Raw genomic sequence first — 20,176 nt, 5'->3', positions numbered from 1 at the left:
TCGCCTTGAAATGCAAATATCCGATAACCAGGGCGCAAGGAAGGCGCTCGCTTAGAGAGGCTGCTCGCTTAGAGACGCTGTGGCCGGAACAAGTCAGACAAGATCTGCAGGACCCGGTTACCCAGGGCTTTTGCTGTCACTCAGGACGGAGGAGGCGGAGCCTGGCGCCCCATCCAGTCAGGGGTGCTGGGGCGGGGCCCTGTCAGCAGTCCATCCGGGGAAGGGGGAGGGGACAGTCGCCCTTCGTCCTTTCCTTTGGTGCTGTACCGGCTGCGGCCAGGAACTCGGCGCTCTTGCTCCGAGAGGGACCAGGTTCCTCCACCAGAGCTTCTGTCGCTCTGTAACCTGCACTGTGACCTACACTAGTCGCGGGAGCCACGCAGAGGACGCCGGAACACCCTGGAAGCCGAGAAATGGTGTGTGTGAGGGGGCTGCGTCCGGGCGACTGGGAGAGGGGCTGGAATCGGCCAGAACGGGCTGAGGCGGGACCCGGGCCTCCACGCCGCGACTCCGGGGTCTGGGACACGAGTCCCCTCGGCCGCAGGGTGAGGCTGGGCCGGCAGCCGGGACCCCGGGCGTCCTGCCCCGTCCCTGCACGGCAACTGCTGCCCTGCCCCGGAGCCCAATCTGGGCAGCTCCGCGCCCTCAGCTCCGCGTCTCCCCACATTATGCGGGGGCCACGGGAGGGATATGGGGGGATCCCGCCTCGGGTATGGGGTTTGTTAGAAACAAGTGCCCGGTGCCACAAAGAAAACCAGCATCTAAGCAGAAAATTCCTCAGCAAGGCACATTTATTTGTACATAAGTGTGCAGCTTGCGCCAGTCACGGATGATCGCAAGAGCACACCGAGCGGGGTAGGACAGGGGTTTTTATCCTTAACGCAGTTCCTAGGACTTCTGTGTCCTTTCCTTATTGGCTAGGGTTGGACCTCACAATCTAAGCTAACTCGATTGGCTAAGGTTTAAAATTAAATAGGGTCTGGCCGGGCGCGGTGGGTCACGCCTGTAACCCCAGCACTTTGGGAGGACAAGGCAGGCGGCTCACGAGGTCAGGAGATCGAGACCATCCTGGCTAACACGGTGAAACCCCGTCTCTACTAAAAAAAATACAAAAAAACTAGCCGGGTGAGGTGGCGGGCGCCTGTAGTCCCAGTTACTCGGGAGGCTGAGGCAGGAGAATGGCGTAAACCCGCGAGGCGGAGCTTGCAGTGAGCTGAGATCCGCCCACTGTACTCCAGCCTGGGCGACAGAGCGAGACTCCGTCTCAAAAACAAAACAAAACAAACAAAAAAAAACAAAACCCAAAACAAAACAAACAAAAAAAGAACTATAATTATCTTGAAAGCACATACTGTTATGGGTATTGGGACATCGGGACATTCTGTTGTGGGACTGTAAGGATACTTGCAGGCATCTTCAGGCTGTTTCCTTCATGGGAAACATTTGATGATCATGGGTTGTGACTGGCAAGGAGTGTTTCTTGTTAGTCTCAAGATGGAGCTGAACTTAAATTGGTGTTATTCTGGCTCCCCTAGGCACCTGCTTCCCTAACACTTATATAGGCAAAAGGCAAATAAATACAACAGGATTACGTTTTCCATAGAAGGCTGATGTATGAGATACAACAGTTTAATTATTATTTTTGAAACAATGTCTTGTTTTGTGGCCCAGGCTGGAGCAGTGGTGCGATCATGGCTTACTGCAGCCTTGACCTCCCCGGCTCAAGCACCTCCGCCTCCCGAGGTACCTGAGACTATAGTTGCCCACTACCACACCTGGCTAATTTTTTATTTTTTTCCGGATGTGGGGTCTCGATACGTTGCTCAGGCTGGTCTCTAGCTCCTGGCCTCTAACAGTCTTCCTTCTTTGGCCTTCAAAATTGCTGGGATTACAGGCGTGAGCCACTGCACCTGGCTAACAACCTCATTCATTATGGTTTGCTTTTTTCTCCCAAAGCTTGTTTTCTTTCTAGCTGGTTTTTATTTCCTTTTCAATTTAAAAGAGTGAATTTAACATTCCAGCTGAAGACAATGTGACAGGCATGAAATCTTTGTGTGAGGAAGTAAAGAGGGAAGTTAGTTTACTCTAGAGATCAGTAGTGAAGAGGGGCCTGGCGGGATGGCTCACACCCGGAACCCCAGCACTCTGGGAGGCCGAGGCAGGTGGATGGCTTGATGTCAGGAGTTCAAGACCAGCGTGGGCAACATAGTGAGACCCCCATCTCAATTATGAAAAATCATATTAAATTTAAAAAAAAACTAATGACGAGGGAAAGGGCCTTTGCTGTTTTCCTTCAGTCATTTACAACATTTTACAAAACAGTATAGGTAAGAAAGAAGGCGAATCTGTAATCAGGGAAAGAAGAGTTCTAGCTGGCTATGTGAAAGCTGTATATCACGTAACTCAACTCCATGATCACATTGCTTCAAGATAATTTAGAGATCTACCAGATTAAATTTTTGAATTACTTGTGTTTTTTTTGTTTGTTTTTCGATTTTTTTTTTTTTTGACACAGGGTCTCAATCTGTCACCCAGACTGGAGTGCAGTGGTACAGTCTTGGCCTACCACAGCCTCCGCCTCCTGGGTTAAAGTAATTCTTCTGCCTCAGCCTCCCAAGTAGCTGGGATTACAGGTGCGTACCACCACACTTGGCTAATTTTTTTTATTATTAATAAAGGCGGGGTTTCGCCATGTTGGCCAGGCTGGTCTCAAACTCCTGGCCTCAAGTGAGCCGTCTACCTCGGCCTTCCAAAGTGTTGGGATTACAGGAGTGAGCCACCACACCTGGCCTGACTTACTTGTTCACACAGCCTATATAGGTAGAAGATTTCTAGTCATGTAATCACAGGTTAATTGTTGGATTGTGCCTGCTTAAGCATAAATTTCATTTCCCTATAAATTAGTAATTTTCAAGCGTTGTATTTAAATTTGATTTTAGTGTCCTTAGGTAGGACCTTAGGATACTACACACAGTTTGGTCTCATTGCTTCTTATTTAAATTTTTTCACACTTTCCAGGGCAAGTGGTTTCCCCCTACCATTTCCAGATGTATGGGATACAGGGCCTCAAATCCTCCACCCTCATACAACAGCCTAACTCTTCAAGGGCTTGCAGTAAAATCTGTTTCCGGACATTTCACATGACAGGAAAGCAGAGAATCACCACTAGACATTTTCCCGAAAAAACTTTTCTGCCCCTCCTCCTTTTATCTTTCCTAGACACGGACACCTTACCAACCTTATCAGGATGTCTTCGGGATGAGGTTCCTTTCTGGAAACTACAGGGTGCTGTGTCTTCAGTACACCCTCGTATCCTTTTTTTTTTTTTTTTGAATCGGAGTCTCGCTCTGTCTCCCAGGCTGGAGTGCAGTGGCGCTATCTCCGCTAACTGCGAGCTCCACTTTGCGGGTTCATGCCATTCTCCTGCCTCAGCCTCTCGAGTAGCTGGGACTACAGGCGCCTGCCACCACACTGGATAATGTTTTGTATTTTTAGTAGAGATGGGGTTTCACCATGTTAGCAAGGATGTTCTCGATCTCCTGACCTCGTGATCTGCCCGCCTCGGCCTCCCAAAGTGCTGGGATTACAGGCATGAGCCACCGTGCCCAGACCTGCAACCTCCTATCTTTTCCAGGTTTTGGGTTTTAGAACGGCCTGGGGATGACTCAAAATCCCCACGACTGCCCTGTCTCCTGGAGGGTCTAGTGGCCATCAGTGCCTAGGGGAGTGGGGCCTCCTGAGGGAGCCCCTGAATGACTAATGGTGGAGGAGATGCCTGGTATACTCTTCATCTAAATAACCAATTCTTGGGGTGCTCAGCTTCTCTCTCCCAACTCCAGTTTCCATTAATTGGAGACACATGGCCGTCAGCCAGTTGGATGTTGCTATTGAGGAAAAGGAGAAATGATCCTGTCTTCTGGATTGTCTCAACTGTGAAGAGAGAAATATCCCAAAAGACAAGGAAAGGCCACTCCAACGGGGTGCAGCAATAGCCTGCAAAGCAGAATATACTTGGGGGTACACAGGGGACAGAATGCAGTGTTGGTGGGAAACAGTCATTGAGCACTTCTCCTTTCCTCTCATGTGAAATGTTCCGAGAGTCACCACCAGACACTTTCCTGTCAAAACATGCATGCTTCTCCTTTCCTCTGTTGTGGAAACACATTTTATCAGATTGTCTTTTGGTTGAGGCTCCCCTTTGGAAACTTCAAAGGGTATTGTGTCTTCAGTGCACTCTCCTGTGTTTTCTTGGTCCTGGGTGGCAGAATTGGGGTGACCTAATATGCCCACAGCTGCTCTGTCTCTTGGAGGGCCTCGTATCAGCCCCTGGGTCTCTCCTCCCAGGGGACAGAGTAAGGTAGGAGAATGGGGACTCCCAAGAGAGCAGCTGAATGCCTTCTGGTGCAGGGAGACTCCTGGTATACTCTGCATCTAGATAGCCAAGCCCTGGAGATGCTCAGCTTTTCTTTCCTAACCCCAGTTTTCATAAGTTGGAGACACACAGCTGGTCAGCCAGTTGGATGGTGCTATTGAGGGAAAGGAGAGATGATTCCTGTCCTCTGGATTGTGTCAACTGTGAAGGGAGACAAAACCCCAAAACACAAGGAAAGCCCACCCCAGCAGGGTGGACCAGTAGCCTGCAAATCAGAATATGGAAGCGGATACACAGCGGGGTATAGTGCGGTGTTGGTGGAAAGTAGTCATTGAGCGCTTCAGTGAGGAGGATGGGGTGGAGAGATGTCTCATGTGACAGGGTGACCTGTGCTGACACATGAGTCAGACATCACTGTGTTCCAGCCAGCACTGCCCCTCTGTGGGCTTGTCTCTTGTAAAGAATTGTTCATACATTGCAGCTTGAGTGTTTCAAATTAACTTTACATTGCATTTTTCACTAGGGCCAAATCCAAGAATGATTGTGTAGGTCAGTGAGACACAGAAGAGACAACTCAACAAAGCCCATGACATCACAGTGCACTGCTCACAATCCCAGGAGATGAGGGCAGCACACCTGCAGAGCAACACAGAGTGGGGGGAACATCCAGGATGCACATTCAACCAGCAGGTGGGGAGCAGGACAGACAGGGACCTGTGGGCCAAAGCTTTTCTCAGGGTCCAGGGAATTGACCAAGGAGGTGTCTCTCGGGGAGTTGTTTCTGGTGGATTTAGAGCAAGCAGGCACTAGTTCTGTGAAGTCGCACTGTGATTAAGAGCTGGTCTGTGCCATCCATGTGGAGTGTAAGGGTTAGTGGGACAACTCAAATTGGTTATATCTAGCTGTCCCACAGGGAGGTGGTCATCAGAATGCAGTCATGTAAGAAATATATGTGAGTTGACCCCATGGAGGAACTGGGAGGAGGTGGAGAACTAGAAACTCTGTTGAGTTTGGATAAAGTTTTCTTCCGTTATGAGAAAGTTAAATCCATAAAGAAAATGCATGCTAAGGTAACATATAATTATAAGAACTCACCATATCCGGCAGCTCTAGAATTAATTTAATTATTGTATATGGAGATGATGGGTAGCAGATTCATTATTCTCCGGTAGAGAACCATTTGTCCCTGCTTTTTCTGTTAAGTGTTCACCACTTGTATCATTGGCTGACAATACCTGGTTTGTCGTAGTTTCACATTACCTTAAACAGATGCCCAGACTGGGCACGGTGGCTCACGCCTGTAATCCCAGCACTTTGGGAGGCTGAGGCGGGAGGCCCACCCGAGGTCAGGAGTTCAAGATCAGCCTGACCAATCTGGTGAAACCCCGTCACTACTAAAGGTACAAAATTAGCCAAGTTTGGTGGCACATGGCTGTAATCCCAGCTACTCGGTTGGCTGAAACAGGAGAATCATGTGAACCTGGGAGGTGGAGGTTGCAGTGAGCCGAGATCACACCATTGCTCTCCAGCCTGGGCAATAAGAGTGAAACTCCGGTATAAAAAAAACAAAAACAAACAAACAAAAAACTAGATGCCCTGGTTTCACAATTTGCTGTTTTCCATTGGCCTATCTTTCCATCTCTCTGATACCATTTTCTCTTAATTAGTATAGAGTTCAAAGCTATGGTGTTTAATGGGTGGGTGTATTGCCTCTCTATCTTAGTTATCTTGGGCTGCTGTATCAAATTACCATAGACTGGGTGACTTAAAGAATAAACATTTATTTCTGGCAGTTCTTGAGGTTGTGAAGTCTACGTTCAGGGAGCTGGCAGATCTAGTGTCCGGTAAGGGCCCGCTTCCTGGTTTGCAGATGGTCATCTTCTTGTGGTTTCTTCACATGATGGAAAAGAGGAAGCCGGCTCTCCTGTGTCTTCTTATAAGAGCACTAATCTTATTCAGAAAGGATCGACTCTTATGCTGTCATCTAATCCTAATGACTTTTCAGAGATGTCAACTTCTAATACTATATTGGGGGGTAGGTTATTAATGTGTGATTTTTTTGGAGTGATGCAAATATTCACGCCATAACACCCCCCAACCATATTCTGTAGAGCATCTTGGCTATTCTTAGTCATTGTCTTGTATTTCAGTTTTTAGAAGTAGTTTTTTCTTAATTTTAGTGAAAAAACAAACTGCCTTGTAAATTTCATGGAATAAAATATAACTGTAGTCACATTTCAGAAAGGTTACATCATAGTGCTATTTAATCTCCTTTTAAGGACACATGATATTTTTCCATTTATTTCATTTTATATTGATGTTTTTCAGTGTAGACTTTTTACATAAGAATCATTTTATATCCTTCCTGAGACTTTTTTGGACTTCAGGAAAATTAGTTTTTTTTTTTTTTTTTTTTTTTTTTGAGACAGAGTCTGGCTCTGCCGCCCAGGCTGGAGTGCAGTGGCCGGATCTCAGCTCACTGCAAGCTCCGCCTCCCGGGTTCACGCCATTCTCCTGCCTCAGCCTCCCGAGTAGTTGGGACTACAGGCGCCCGCCACCGCGCCCGGCTAGTTTTTTGTATTTTTTAGCAGAGACGGGGTTTCACCGTGTTAGCCAGGATGGTCTCGATCTCCTGACCTCGTGATCCGCCCGTCTCGGCCTCCCAAAGTGCTGGGATTACAGGCTTGAGCCACCGCGCCCGGCCGGAAAATTAGTTTTAATAGAAATTAGTGGTTGGGCATGGTGGCTCATGCCTGTAATCCCAATATTTGGGAAGCGGAGGTGGGCGGATCACCTGAGGTCAGGAGTTCGAGATCAGCCTCATGAACATGGAGAAACCCTGTCTCTACTAAAAATGCAAAATTAGCCAGGCCTGGTGGCGCATGCCTGTAATCCCAGCTAGTCAGGAGGCTGAGGCAGGAAAATCACTTGAACCCGGGAGGCCAAGGTTGCAATGAGCCAAGATTGCTCCATTGCACTCCATCTCAAAAAAAAAAATAAAAAATAAAGAGATTATTCTAGTGTCGGCAACATGGCAAACTTTGCCTATACAAAAAATTACCTCGTCTTTGTGATGTGTGCCTGTAGTCCCAGCTACTCAGGAGGCTGAGGTAGAAGGATCTGTTGAGTCTGAGAGTTCGAGGATGCAGTAAGCTATGATTGCACCACTACACTCTAGCCTGGGAAGCAGAATGAGACCCTGTTTCAAAAAAAAGAAAAGAAAAGAAACAAGAAAAAAATTAGTTTCAATAGGGTATGCTGTCTTTTAAAAATTATGTTCAGCAGATTGTTGCTGATAATTAAAATTCACTGAGATTTATTTCTGTATAGAGTGTGCATTCTAGAAACTTACTAAAACTGTTACATATGCAATAAATACATAAAAGAATTGCACAATGAATTCAAATAATAATGATGGAGCCAGTATTGGGAATGGTAAGATAATTGCCTTACTTTTCCTCCTACTTTCACAACTTGGGTACGCATCCTCATCAGTATGTTTTATTTTTGCATGTTTTTTATGCAAATGATAACCAATACGTGATCTTTTATATCAGATTTTATTTTAACTCAGTTATATGGAACCTTATACAGAATGATAATTAATTCACTTTCTTAGTTGATTTTATTATTTAGAACAGTGGTTGTTTACCCAAAACATTGAGCAGATAATCCACAGAGTTCCTGCATTTTTCTTCCAGGCTCATAGTTCCCTGTATTTTAAACATCTTGACTGGCCAGGTGCTGTGCCTCATACCTGTAATCCTACCACTTAGGGAGGCCGAAGCAGGAGGATAGCTTGAACTCCAGTGTTGGAGGCCAGCCTAGGCAACATAGCAAGACCCTGTTTCAAAAAAAAAAAAAATAGTTTTAAACCAAAGAAACCATATCGACTTTGTGTAGTGTATCCTACAACTGAAGCAAGAATATATTACATGTGAACATGATGAAAATTGAAGAAGCCAATGCTATTATTACCTAAAGTCCATCTTTTACATTAAACTTCACTCTTTTGTTCTGTAGTTTAAGACAACTGGCCAGGCGCGGTGGCTCACGCTTGTAATCCCAGCACTTTGGGAGGCCGAGGCAGGTGGATCACCTGAGATCGGGAGTTCAAGACTAGCCTGATCAACATGGAGAAACCCCGTCTCTACTAAAAATACAAAATTAGCCGGGGTGGTGGCAGATGCCTGTAATCCCAGCTACTCAGGAGGCTGAGGCAGGAGAATCGCTTGAACCCAGGAGGCAGAGGTTGCGGTGAGCCGAGATCGTGCCACTGCACTCCAGCCTGGGCAAAAAGAGCAAAACTCTGTCTCAAAAAAAAAAAAAAAAAAAAAAAAAGACAACTACATGTGTCATGTATTCACCATCACAGTCTTATACAGAAGCGTTTCACTGCCCTCAAACTCCCCTGTGCTCCTTCTAATCATACCTTCTCCTCACTCTTTTGCCATCCCTGTTTATCCCTGGAAGCAAATGATGATGTTCCTGCCTCTAGAGTTTTGCATTTTCCAGAATATCACATATTTGGAATGATACTGTAAGTGGCCATTTCAGACTTGCTTCTTTCATGTAAAAATATGCATTGAAGGTCTCTAAATATCTTTGTTGCTTGACAACTCATTTATTTTTTATTTTTCTTTATTTATCTAAAGATTTTTGTTTTGTTAAAGACAGTATGTAAAACTCCCAGCTCAGGTGATCCTCCCACCTCAGCTTCCCAAAGTGCCTGAATTCCACTTGTGAGCCACCATGTCCGGCCACTCATTTTCTTATTTTTTTTTCTTCTTTTTTTTTTTTTTTTGAGATGGAGTTTTGCTCTTGTTGCCCAGGCTGGAGTGCAATGGCACGATCTCGGCTCACCGCAACCTCTGCCTCCCCGGTTCAAGCGATTCTCCTGCCTCAGCCTCCCGAATAGCTGGGATTACAGGCGTGTGCCACCACACCTGGCTAATTTTGTATTTTTAGTACAGACGGGATTTCTCCATGTTGAGGCTGGTCTCGAACTCCTGACCTCAGGTGATCCACCCACCTCGGCCTCCCAAAGTGCTGGGATTACAGGTGGGAGCCACTGCACCTGCCAGGGCCACTCATTTTCTTTCATCACTGAGTAACATTCCATTGTACAGTGTTACCGTAGTTTGTTTCTTTTTTTTTTTTTTTTTTTTTTTTTTTTTTTGAGACGGAGTCTCGCTCTGTCACCCAGGCTGGAGTGCAGTGGCCGGATCTCAGCTCACTGCAAGCTCCGCCTCCCAGGTTCACGCCATTCTCCTGCCTCAGCCTCCCGAGTAGCTGGGACTACAGGCGCCCGCCACCTCGCCCGGCTAGTTTTTTGTATTTCTTAATAGAGACGAGGTTTCACCGTGTTAGCCAGGATGGTCTCGATCTCCTGACCTGGTGATCCGCCCGTCTTGGCCTCCCAAAGTGCTGGGATTACAGGCTTGAGCCACCACGCCCGGCCTCGTAGTTTGTTTCTTTATTCACCTGTTGAAAGGCTCATCTTGAGCCTGGTGTGATGCCTCATCCCTGAGTTCCCAGCACGTGGGAGACTGAGGTGAGAAGATTGCTTGAGGCCAGAAGTTAGAGACCAGCCTGGTAGATACAGTGTGAGACCTTGTCTTTTTTTTTTTTTTTAAAGACTCACCTTGTTTGAGTCTAGTTTTTGGCAGTTATGAGTAAGGCTTCTAAAAGCGTTTGTGGGAGGACTTTTGTGTGGACATCAGTTTTCAATTCATTTAGGTCAATATGTAGGAGTGAGACTACTGAATCAGTAAGACCACGCTTATTTTCTTCAGAGCTCCGCAGACTGTCTTCCAAATGGGCTGTAGAATTTTCCATTCACATCCATAGTGAAGGAGAGTTCACTGTCATTGGCATTAGGAAGTGTCAGTGTTTTGGATTTTAGCTACTCCACCAGGTATTTGCTTATTTGCTGGTGCTTCATTGTTGTTTTCCTTTTTTTTATTTTCCTTTGGAGACGGAGTTTCATTCTTGATGTCCAGACCGGAGTACAATGTCGCAATCTCAGCTCACTACAGCCTTTGCCTCCCAGGTTCAAGCGATTCTCCTTACTCAGCCTCCTGAGTAGCTGGGATGACAGGTGTATGCCGCCACGCATGGCTGCTGTTTGTATTATTACTAGAGACAGGGTTTTGCCATGTTGGCCAGGCTGGTCTCAAAACTTTTGACCTCAGGTGATCCACCCGCCTCAGCTTCCCAAAGGGCTGGATTACAGGCGTGAGCCACTGCGCCTGGCCTGTTTTCATTTGCTCTTTAATGACATGTAATGTAGAGCATCCTGTCATATGTTTGCCATAATTACATTCTTTAGGGGGAGGTATACTTGGAAAGATTGGTTTGTTATTTTTTTATTTTTTTAAGACTGAGCCGGGCACGGTGGCTCAAGCCTGTAATCCCAGCACTTTGGGAGGCCGAGACGGGCGGATCATGAGGTCAGGAGATCGAGACCATCCTGGCTAACACGGTGAAATCCTGTCTCTACTAAAAAATACAAAAAACTAGCCAGGCGAGGTGGCGGGCGCCCATAGTCCCAGCTACTCGAGAGGCTGAGGCAGGAGAATGGCGTAAACCCGGGAGGCAGAGCTTGCAGTGAGCTGAGATCCGGCCACTGCACTCCAGCCTGGGTGACAGAGCGAGACTCCGTCTCAAAAAAAAAAAAAAAAAAAAAGACTGAGTCTGGCTCTGTCACCCAGGCTGGAGGGCAGTGGCGTGATCTTGACTCACTGCAATCTCCGTCTCCCAGGTTCCAGTGATTCTCCTGCCTCAGCCTCCTGGGTAGATGGGATTACAGGCACGTGCCACCACACCCGGGTAATGTTGTATTTTTAGTAGAGATGGGGTTTCTCCATGCTGGTCAGGCTGATCTCAAACTCTGACCCTCAGGCGATCCACCCACCTCAGCGTTCCAAAGTGCTGGGATTACAGGTGTGAGCCACCATGCCCGGCTAAGATGTCATTTTCTAAGAATAAATAATATCCCATTTTATGTATATGCTTACCACATTTTGTTTTTCCGTTCAGCCGTGAATGGATAGGTTATTGGCTGCATTGCTCATTACTGCCACCTCAGGAAGGTCGTATAGTGGGTAAATCTGTGCTTATTACACCTGGGTATCTCTTAGGAGTTTCTTGTTTGCCCTCTTGTGTACATACAGTGCCAGGTTTTTTTTAGGAATGTCCCCTTTGCCCTGTCAGCATCTATCTAGCTACATTCTGACAGGATAACTGCAAAGTGAATGAATCCTGGACATCATAATGGAAGTTTCTTTCTACCCAGGTGATTCCCCTACTCTCTGCTTATATCTAGCATGCCTGTTTCAGGTGGTCCCTGGGGGTGTGAGATTTCCCAGGGTCTCCCCCTCGTCCTCATTGCTAGCTATCTGCTTCATCTGACAATATCATCAAAGATTAGACTTTGGGAACAGGCATTTTCAAGGATACACAGCCTCAGGACTGCTAATGTTAACTTTGTTCTGCATATGAATTCACAGGACTCTATTATGACAGGTGCTGCAGACCCACAGTCCAAAGAGACATTAGGGACAGTCAGGCAGCTCACTTTTCTCCCTGGGTTCAGTGAATACACACATTTTCCTATTCTGCTGTGGCTTTACCCTTTGTTCAGTTCTAGCATCATGATTGCTTTTTGAACTAGCCAGGTGTTGTGGCACATGCTTGTGGTCTCAACTACTCAGGAGGCTGAGGCATGAGAATCGCATGAACCCAGGAGTAAGACGTTGTAGTGAGCCAAGATGGTGCCACTACACTCCAGCCTGGGTAACAGAATGAGACGCTGTCTTGAAAAAAAAAATTGCTGGCGGGGCATGGTGGCTCACGCCTGTAATCCCAGCACTTTGTGAGGCTGAGGCAAGCAGATCACCTGAGGTCGGCAGCCTGACCAACATGGAGAAACCCTGTCTCTAGTAAAAATACAAACTTAGCTGGGTATGGTGGCACATGCCTGTAATCTTAGCTACTCAGGAGGCTGAGGAATAAGAAGTGCTTGAACCCCAGCAGTGAACCAGCATCACGCCATTGCACTGCAGCCTGGGCAACAAGAGTGAAAATCTGTCTCAAAAAAAAAAAAAAAAGTTGCTTTATGGAAGAAGGTAAGTATACACAGGGAGAAAGGGATCTGATGAGCAAAAACAGGGAATAAATGTTTGGAGTCCACAGCATCCTGAGAACTTCTTGAGAATAGAGTCTAGGCCCCCAGTGCTGTCACTCTCACCCATCCTCCTCTACACATGTGAGATGTTTCAGGACCCAGTGGCCTTTGAGGATGTGGCTGTGAACTTCACCCAGGAGGAGTGGGCTTTGCTGGATATTTTTCAGAAGAATCTCTACAGGGAAGTGATGCTGGAAACTTTCAGGAACCTGACCTCTATAGGTAAGAATGACAATATTCCTTCCCTCAGTCAATTAGTGAACCAGTGTTTCTAGCTCATCAATGCTGTTGAGTGATTTAGAACATAGACAGGAAATACTTTGATGAATAAATGAGATATGGCTGCAGTGAATCATGGGCATAGAATCTAATAATTTTTCACAATTTTTTAATGCCTCAGGACTATTTTTGTGTGTCTCTATTTTAGGAAAAAGTTGGAAAGACCAGAACATTGAATATGAGTACCAAAACCCCAGGAGAAACTTCAGGTAATTTGTACTTACAAGACAAAGCAGTGTCTCTCTAGACAATCTTAGAATATGACAATATATTAAAAATAAGTAAAACAAAGAACTAAGTCCAGGATCAAATTCATTTATTTTTAGAATATGTGATCAAAAAACATATATGTAAATGTGGCCTAGGCTGTGGACTCAATCCTGTAGTCCTAGTCCTTTGAGAAGTGGAGATAGGAGGATAGCTTGAGGCCAGCAGTTCAAGAACAGCCTGGGCAGCATAAGAAGACCACAAGTCAACAACAGCAAAAAATGAGCTGGGCATTGTGGTCTGTAGTCCCATCTACTCAGGAGACTGAGGCAGGAGGTTCACTTGAGCCAGTTAAGGCTGCAGTAAGCTATGATGATATCACTGTACTCCAGCGTGGGCAATAGGACAAGACCCTGAAACAAAAGAAAAATGACACAGAGTATTTAGTATTTGTAAAATAGTTTACTTGGGAAAAGTATTAAGAAGTCCCATATAAACATTTTTTAAAATAATAGTTATGGCTGGGACACCTTGTAGAATATGTTGTCCAATCACCTTCAAACAATTCAGCCAGGGCCGAAAGCCTACACTTTGACGGACAGTGTTAAAAATGCAAGTGCAGTACTTGTTGACGAATATAAAATTACTTATAAACAAACCCTTTGTAATGTGCTTCTCACTTTTGACAGGAGTCTCATAGAAGAGAAAGTCAATGAAATTAAAGAAAACAGTCATTGTGGAGAAACTTTTACCCAGCTTCCAGAAGACAGGCTGAACTTCCAGGAGAAGCAAACTTCTCCTGAAGTAAAATCATGTGACAGCTTTGTGTGTGGAGAAGTTGGCATAGGTAATTCATCTTTTAATATGAACATCAGAGGTGACATTGGACACAAGGCATATGAGTATCAGGAATATGGACCAAAGCCATGTAAGTGTCAACAACCTAAAAAAGCCTTCCAATATCGCCCCTCCTTTAGAACACAAGAAAGGGATCACACTGGAGAGAAACCCTATGTTTGTAAAGAATGTGGAAAAACCTTTGTGTTCTATTCAAGCATTCAAAGACACATGGTAATACACAAAGGGGATGGACCTTATAAATGTAAGTTTTGCGGGAAAGCCTTCCATTGTCTCAGATTATATCTTATCCATAAAAGAACTCACACTGGAGAAAAGCCTTATGAATATCAGGAATGTGGGAAAGCATTTCATAGTCCCAGATCCTATCGTAGACATGAAAGGAGTCACACGGGAGAGAAGCCTTATCAGTGTAAGGAATGTGGGAAAGCATTCACGTGTCCCCGTTACGTTCGTATACATGAAAGGATCCACTCTAGGAAAAAATTTTATGAATGTAAGCAGTGTGGGAAAGCATTATCCTCTCTTACAAGTTTTCAAACACACATAAGAATGCACTCTGGAGAAAGACCGTATGAATGTAAGATATGTGGGAAAGGCTTTTGTTCTGCAAATTCATTTCAAAGACATGAAAAAATTCACAGTGGAGATAAACCCTATAAATGCACGCAATGTGGTAAAGCCTTCCCTCATTCCAGTTCCCTTCGATATCATGAAAGGACTCACACTGGAGAGAAACCCTATGAGTGTAGGCAATGTGGGAAAGCCTTCAGATCTGCCTCACACCTTCGAGTGCATAGTAGAACTCACACTGGAGAGAAACCCTATGAATGTAAGGAATGTGGGAAAGCCTTCAGATATGTGAATAACCTTCAAAGTCATGAAAGGACACAAACACACATAAGAATACACTCTGGAGAAAGATGTTATAAATGTAAGATATGTGGGAAAGGCTTTTATTGTTCCAAATCGTTTCAAAGACATGAAAAAACTCACACTAGAGAGAAACTCTATGAATGCAAGCAATGTTCATTAGTTCCAGTTCCTTTCGATATCATGAAAGGACTCACACTGGAGAGAGGCCATATAAATGCAAGCAATGTGGGATAGCCTTCAGAGCTGCCTCAGTCCTTCAAATGCATGGTAGGAGTCACCCTGAAGAGAAACCCTGTGAGTGTAACCAATGAGGGAAAACCTTCAGATCTGCCCCACACCTTCGAATGCATGGTAGGACGCACAATGGAGAGAAACCCTATGAATGGAAGGAATGTGGGAAACCCTTCAGATCTGCCCGGAACCGTCAAATTCATGAAAGGACACAAGCACACATAAGAATGCACTCTGTAGAAAGACCTTATAAATGTAAGATATGTGGGAAAGGCTTTTATTCTGCCAAGTCATTTCAAATACATGAAAAATCTTACACTGGAGAGAAGCTCTATGAATGTAAGCAATTTGGTAAAGCCTTTTTTTCTTTAACTTCCTTTCGATATCATGAAAGGACTTATACTGGAGAGAACCCCTATGAGTATAAGCAATGTGGGAAAGCCTTCACATCTACCTCACACCTTCGAAATCATGGTAGGACTCACACTGGAGAGAAACCCTATGAATGTAAGCAATATGGGAAAGGCTTCAGATCTGTCAAAAATCTTTGAATTCATAAAAGGACACACTGGAGAGAAACCCTATGAATGTAAGGAATGTGGAAAAGTGTTCCATAATTTCTCTTCTTTGCAAATACATGAAAGGATGCACAGAGGAGAGAAGCCCTATGAATGTAAGCATTGTGGGAAAGCATACACATCTGCCAAGATCCTTTGAATACATGCAAGAACACACACTGGAGAGAAACCCTATGAATGTGAAGAATGCAGAAAAGCATTCAGCTTGCCTATTTCCTTTCATAGACATGAAAAGACTCATACTTGAAGGAAACCCTATGAAGGCAAGCAATGTGGCAAAGTTTTCACTTCCAGTTCTTTTCAATATCATAAACTCACTGTAGGGAGAAACCCTATCAATGTAATCAATGTGCAAAAGCCTTTATTCCACTTCTTTTCAATATCATGAAAGGACTCACACAGGAGAGAAACCCTATGAGTGTATGCAGTGTGGGAAAGCCTTCATTTCTTCTAGTTCCCTTCGATATCATGAAAGAACACATGGGAGAGAAGCCCTGTGAATGTAAGCAATGTGAAAAGCCTTCAGATCAGCCTCACACCTTCAAATCCATGGAAGGACTCACACTCAAGAGAAACCCTATGAATGTAAACAGTATGGGAAAGCATTCAGACCTGACAAGATTCTTTGAATACAGATAAGGAATGTAAACAATTAACTGTTTATAATAACTGTATACTAACAAATGTTATTCCTTTTAAATAATTAAGAAGCTATAATACCCCATTGGTGTCATGTATTAGATCAACCTTATACTGTTAAATTGTTATTACTTGGACATTGTGAGTCAGTATAACCATGTGGATAAAATGCCAGGCATCTTTTTTTTTTTGGAAATTTCACTTTTCATACTTAGGTACTTACATTTTTATCTAACCCTAATCAATCTTTCCTACTTTCTTTCTTCTTTTTTTTTTTTTTTTTTTTTTTTTTCCAGAAAGAATCTCACTCTGTCACCCGGGCTGGAGTGCAGTGGCATGATCTCAGGTTGCTGCAACCTCTGCCTCCAGGGTTCAAGTGATTCTCCTGCATCAGTCTCCTGAGTAGCTGGGACTACAGGCATGCGCCACCATGCCAGGCTGATTTTTTGTATTTTTTATTAGAGATGGGGTTTCACCATATTGGTCTGGTTGGTCTCGAACTCCAGACCTCATGGTTTGCCCCGCCTCGGCCTCCCAAAATCCTGGGATTACAGACATGAGCCATCGTGCCCAGCTGCAACCCTATTTTTCATTCAGTCATAATACCAATAGTTATCTCACGTACCTCTGAGTGCCGCCTTCTCCAAAACCAGCAGTGCCATACCTGCTGTCAGCAAGGATGTAATATACCATAGTGATAAAGATGACCAAAAGCCATAAATGACTGTGAGATGTATGAGAATTACAAGTCACATTAGTAAGAAGAGAAAAATTTTGGTCATGTTTATGATTTGAAATATGTTTTCCTTTGTCACATTTAGAAATATAGTTACAAAATGCCCTTGTTTTTGTCCTGATTCATCATGGTCACTGAGGAGCATTGTCTCATATGCCTGGTATATGACGTGTCTCTCCAACAGTAAAAGACTTGGCCTTGGCTGGGCATGGTGGCTCACGCCTGTAATCCCAGCACTTTGGGAAGCTGAGGTCAGGAGTTCGAGACCATTCTGACCAATATGATCAAACCCCGTCTCTACTAAAAATACAAGAATTAGCAGGGCGTGGTGGCATGCTCCTGTAATCCTAGCTGTTCAGGAGGCTGACACAGGAGAATCGCTTGAATATAGGAGGCAGAGGTTGCAGTGAGCTGAGGTCGCACCATTGTACTCCAGCCTCGGCAGCAACAGTGAAACTCCATCTTAAAAATAACACAAAAAATGACTTGGCCTTAGGGCCAGGTGAGATGGCTCACGCCTGTAATCCCAGCACTTTGGGAGGCTAAGGCAGGTGGATCACTAGGTCAGGAGATTGAGACCACTCTGGCTAACACGGTGAAACCCCGTCTCTCCTAAAAAAATTAGCCGGGCGTGGTGGCAGGCGCCTGTAGTCCCAGCTACTCGGGAGGCTGAGGCGGGAGAATGGTGTGAACATGGGTGGTGGAGCTTGCAGTGAGCCGAGATTGCGCCACTGAACTCCAGCCTGGGTGACAGAGCGAGAGCAAGACTCTGTCTCAAAAAAAAAAAAAGACTTGACCTTGTGGTGAGGTGATGTCATCTGTAGACTCCTGGACCCGTTTTTGCCTTACTTATTCTCTAAAGACTAAAATATTTCCTAAAATGTATGGGCACTGTTTACCAGAAAGTACCTTAGTTAAAACATATAAATTGGTTTATGCCTTATAAAGCTACATTTTTTCAAATTGCTTTACTGAGTCATAGGAGGCTAAAAATTTGTGTAAATTGTCTAAATACAAGCCTGTCTTTCTCTGATAATGTGCTGTCGATGCTAACTTGTCAACAGCCTGCTTATGTCAGCAGTGTAAAGTTAACAGCAACATGGAAAAGTTTCTTTTATATATTATGCAATGGCATAGACTGATTCAGTCACTTCCTTTAAGGTGCCAATGAAGCTGCTCTTCAGAAACGCTTATTTAAAACTCCCTAAGTTCAAAATCCAGACACCACAGGATGCAGCATCAGCCACTGACCAAACCCTGTCTGTGTGTGGAGGTGACATACCCAGTCCCAGATAATGCATCCACATCAGTGAAGGGTGCAATCATTAATTGTCAGATCACACAAAGTAACTCAGAGCAGGGAAGACAGGGCAGTGAAACCTGACCAGGAACGGTGGCTCACACCTGTAATCCCACCACTTTGCTAGTTCAAAGCGGGTGGATCACTTGAGGTCAGAAGTTCAAGACAAGCCTGGCCAACATGGTGAAACCCTGTCTCTACTAAAAATACAAAAATTAGCTGGGCATCGCGGTGTGTGCCTGTAATCCCAGCTAATAAGGATGCTGAGGCAGGAGAATGGCTTGAGCCTGGATACAGAGATAACAGTGAACTGAGATCACACCTTTGCACTCTCCAGCCTAGTCGACACAGTGAGACTCCGTCTCATGAAAAAAAAAAAAAAAAAAGTTGGATGCACCTGAATCCAACCCGTCTCATCCTTTTCCCTTGAAGTCCAAATACACCCTGATACTTTTCACCAAAGAGTAGAAAGAACACAATTCACTTGATCCCAAATGTGACTTTCCACAGGATGCAAGCACAGTGTTGGAATGGCCAATGACAGTGACAATGAAAGTGCAGGGTGAGGGTGATGAACAGAACACACTGGAGAGCCTGACATTGGCTTGGATATGGGGGTGTCTTGATGCTTCACAAAGAGCCCAAGGAGCACCCCAAAGAGGACACTGGAGCACATCTGAAATTTTTGTTTCAGCATTTAGAAATAAGTTATTTAAGCAATCCTCAGACTCGTAGTTTATGCTGGAACTACCTTCAGACACACAGCTACAGATAAGGAATCTAATGAGTATTTCCAAGGCTACAATCTGTAGGAAGAAACTCTTCATGAAGTCAGTGGGACCCTCTCATGAGAGGGTTTTAAGACCCACAATCAAAAAGGTGGGGAAACTAAATTAGAGTGGAAGGAGGGCAGGAGAAGGTCAAGGACTTTCCTGGAGGCCTAACACACCCAACATTATTACCCTGGATGAAAACCAATACATATCCTAACACCACACACTCTCTTCAATGTTTAACCGACAAAATGAAATGTATTCAAAGCTAAACTTCCAGAATTCTACTTTACACTATTAATGATGTTTTAATATCCCTCAATGTGTTGATACTAGGGCATTATTAAATACGAATGCCATTTTCTGGTTATATATGAAAAATATCTTGATTTCTGAGATACGAAAATGCTCATTTTTAGATATGCATGTTCTTGCACTTTTTTTAAATAAAATAAGGTGAAAAGACAGGAAAAATGTTTTCAGATCATGGAACTTGGATTAAGTCATACAAATTTATTTAACATTTATATATGGGAGCCTTCAGAATGAAGACCCACCGAACAATAAGACAAAAAAGCTTATATACCATTCTGAGGCCAGGAAAGAATGCAGATGTGGCTGGCCAAAAAATCCCGGATTTGGTGGGTAAGTCAGGTTTAATAGCAAGACAGATTAGGGAAGAGAAAGGGAAGAAGCTTGCCTTCTGTGTAGCTAAGGAGACCTTGTTATGTAGATGAGGACTCCCTCATAGAGAATAGGTGGGAAATGCTGCTTTTCAGACTTTTATTTAGAATTTTAAATAATAGGGACAGGATTATGCTATGTTTCCCAGGCTGTTCTCTAATTCTTTTTCTCAAGCAGTCCTCCCAGCTCAGTCTCCAAAAGTGCTAGGATTACAAGCATGAGCCACCATGCCCAGGGAGTTTTGTGGGATTTTAAATTTTTATTTATTTATTTTTTTGAGACCGTGTCTTGCTGAAGTTAGTACGTCAGCATACTAACACATTAACTGCAGAGCTGTGTCCCAGTCCTTTCTAATAATTCTGCATATTGGTATCAAACGATGGGCTAAGTGTCAGATAATGCTCTCCAATAATCTGAAGACGAACAAATGTCTGGATTTCTTTTTTGTTTCTTAA

The 20,176-nt window shown here is 44.4% G+C and overlaps 4 protein-coding genes and 1 pseudogene across 5 annotated transcripts in view; 2 read left to right on the top strand and 3 right to left on the bottom strand.

Annotated features, from left to right (window-relative positions):
* ZNF823 (zinc finger protein 823) overlaps window positions 1-20,176 on the bottom strand; it is a 445,525-nt gene that overhangs the window by 88,071 nt on the left and 337,278 nt on the right. The gene's annotated exons all lie outside the window — the stretch shown is intronic.
* ECSIT (ECSIT signaling integrator) overlaps window positions 1-20,176 on the bottom strand; it is a 385,922-nt gene that overhangs the window by 306,351 nt on the left and 59,395 nt on the right. The gene's annotated exons all lie outside the window — the stretch shown is intronic.
* The window catches only part of LOC126942876 (mitochondrial import inner membrane translocase subunit Tim8 B-like), an 83,813-nt gene that overhangs the window by 28,955 nt on the left and 34,682 nt on the right, over window positions 1-20,176 (bottom strand). The window lies entirely within an intron of this gene.
* On the top strand, window positions 426-16,228 carry LOC126942611 (zinc finger protein 440-like). Its single transcript, XM_050770448.1, has 4 exons — window positions 426-5,062; window positions 12,656-12,782; window positions 12,988-13,048; window positions 13,736-16,228. Exons 1-4 carry the CDS (start codon window positions 4,994-4,996, stop codon window positions 15,012-15,014), a joined length of 1,536 nt encoding a protein of 511 aa, XP_050626405.1. The 5' UTR covers window positions 426-4,993; the 3' UTR covers window positions 15,015-16,228.
* LOC126942878 (zinc finger protein 440-like) lies at window positions 15,399-16,228 on the top strand (annotated as a pseudogene).

The sequence above is a fragment of the Macaca thibetana genome, chromosome 19 (assembly GCF_024542745.1).
Source record: "Macaca thibetana thibetana isolate TM-01 chromosome 19, ASM2454274v1, whole genome shotgun sequence".
Taxonomy (NCBI): Eukaryota; Metazoa; Chordata; class Mammalia; order Primates; family Cercopithecidae; genus Macaca; species Macaca thibetana.
Note: the sequence above shows the minus strand (reverse complement) of the source record. Positions and strands in the feature narration are given on the sequence as shown.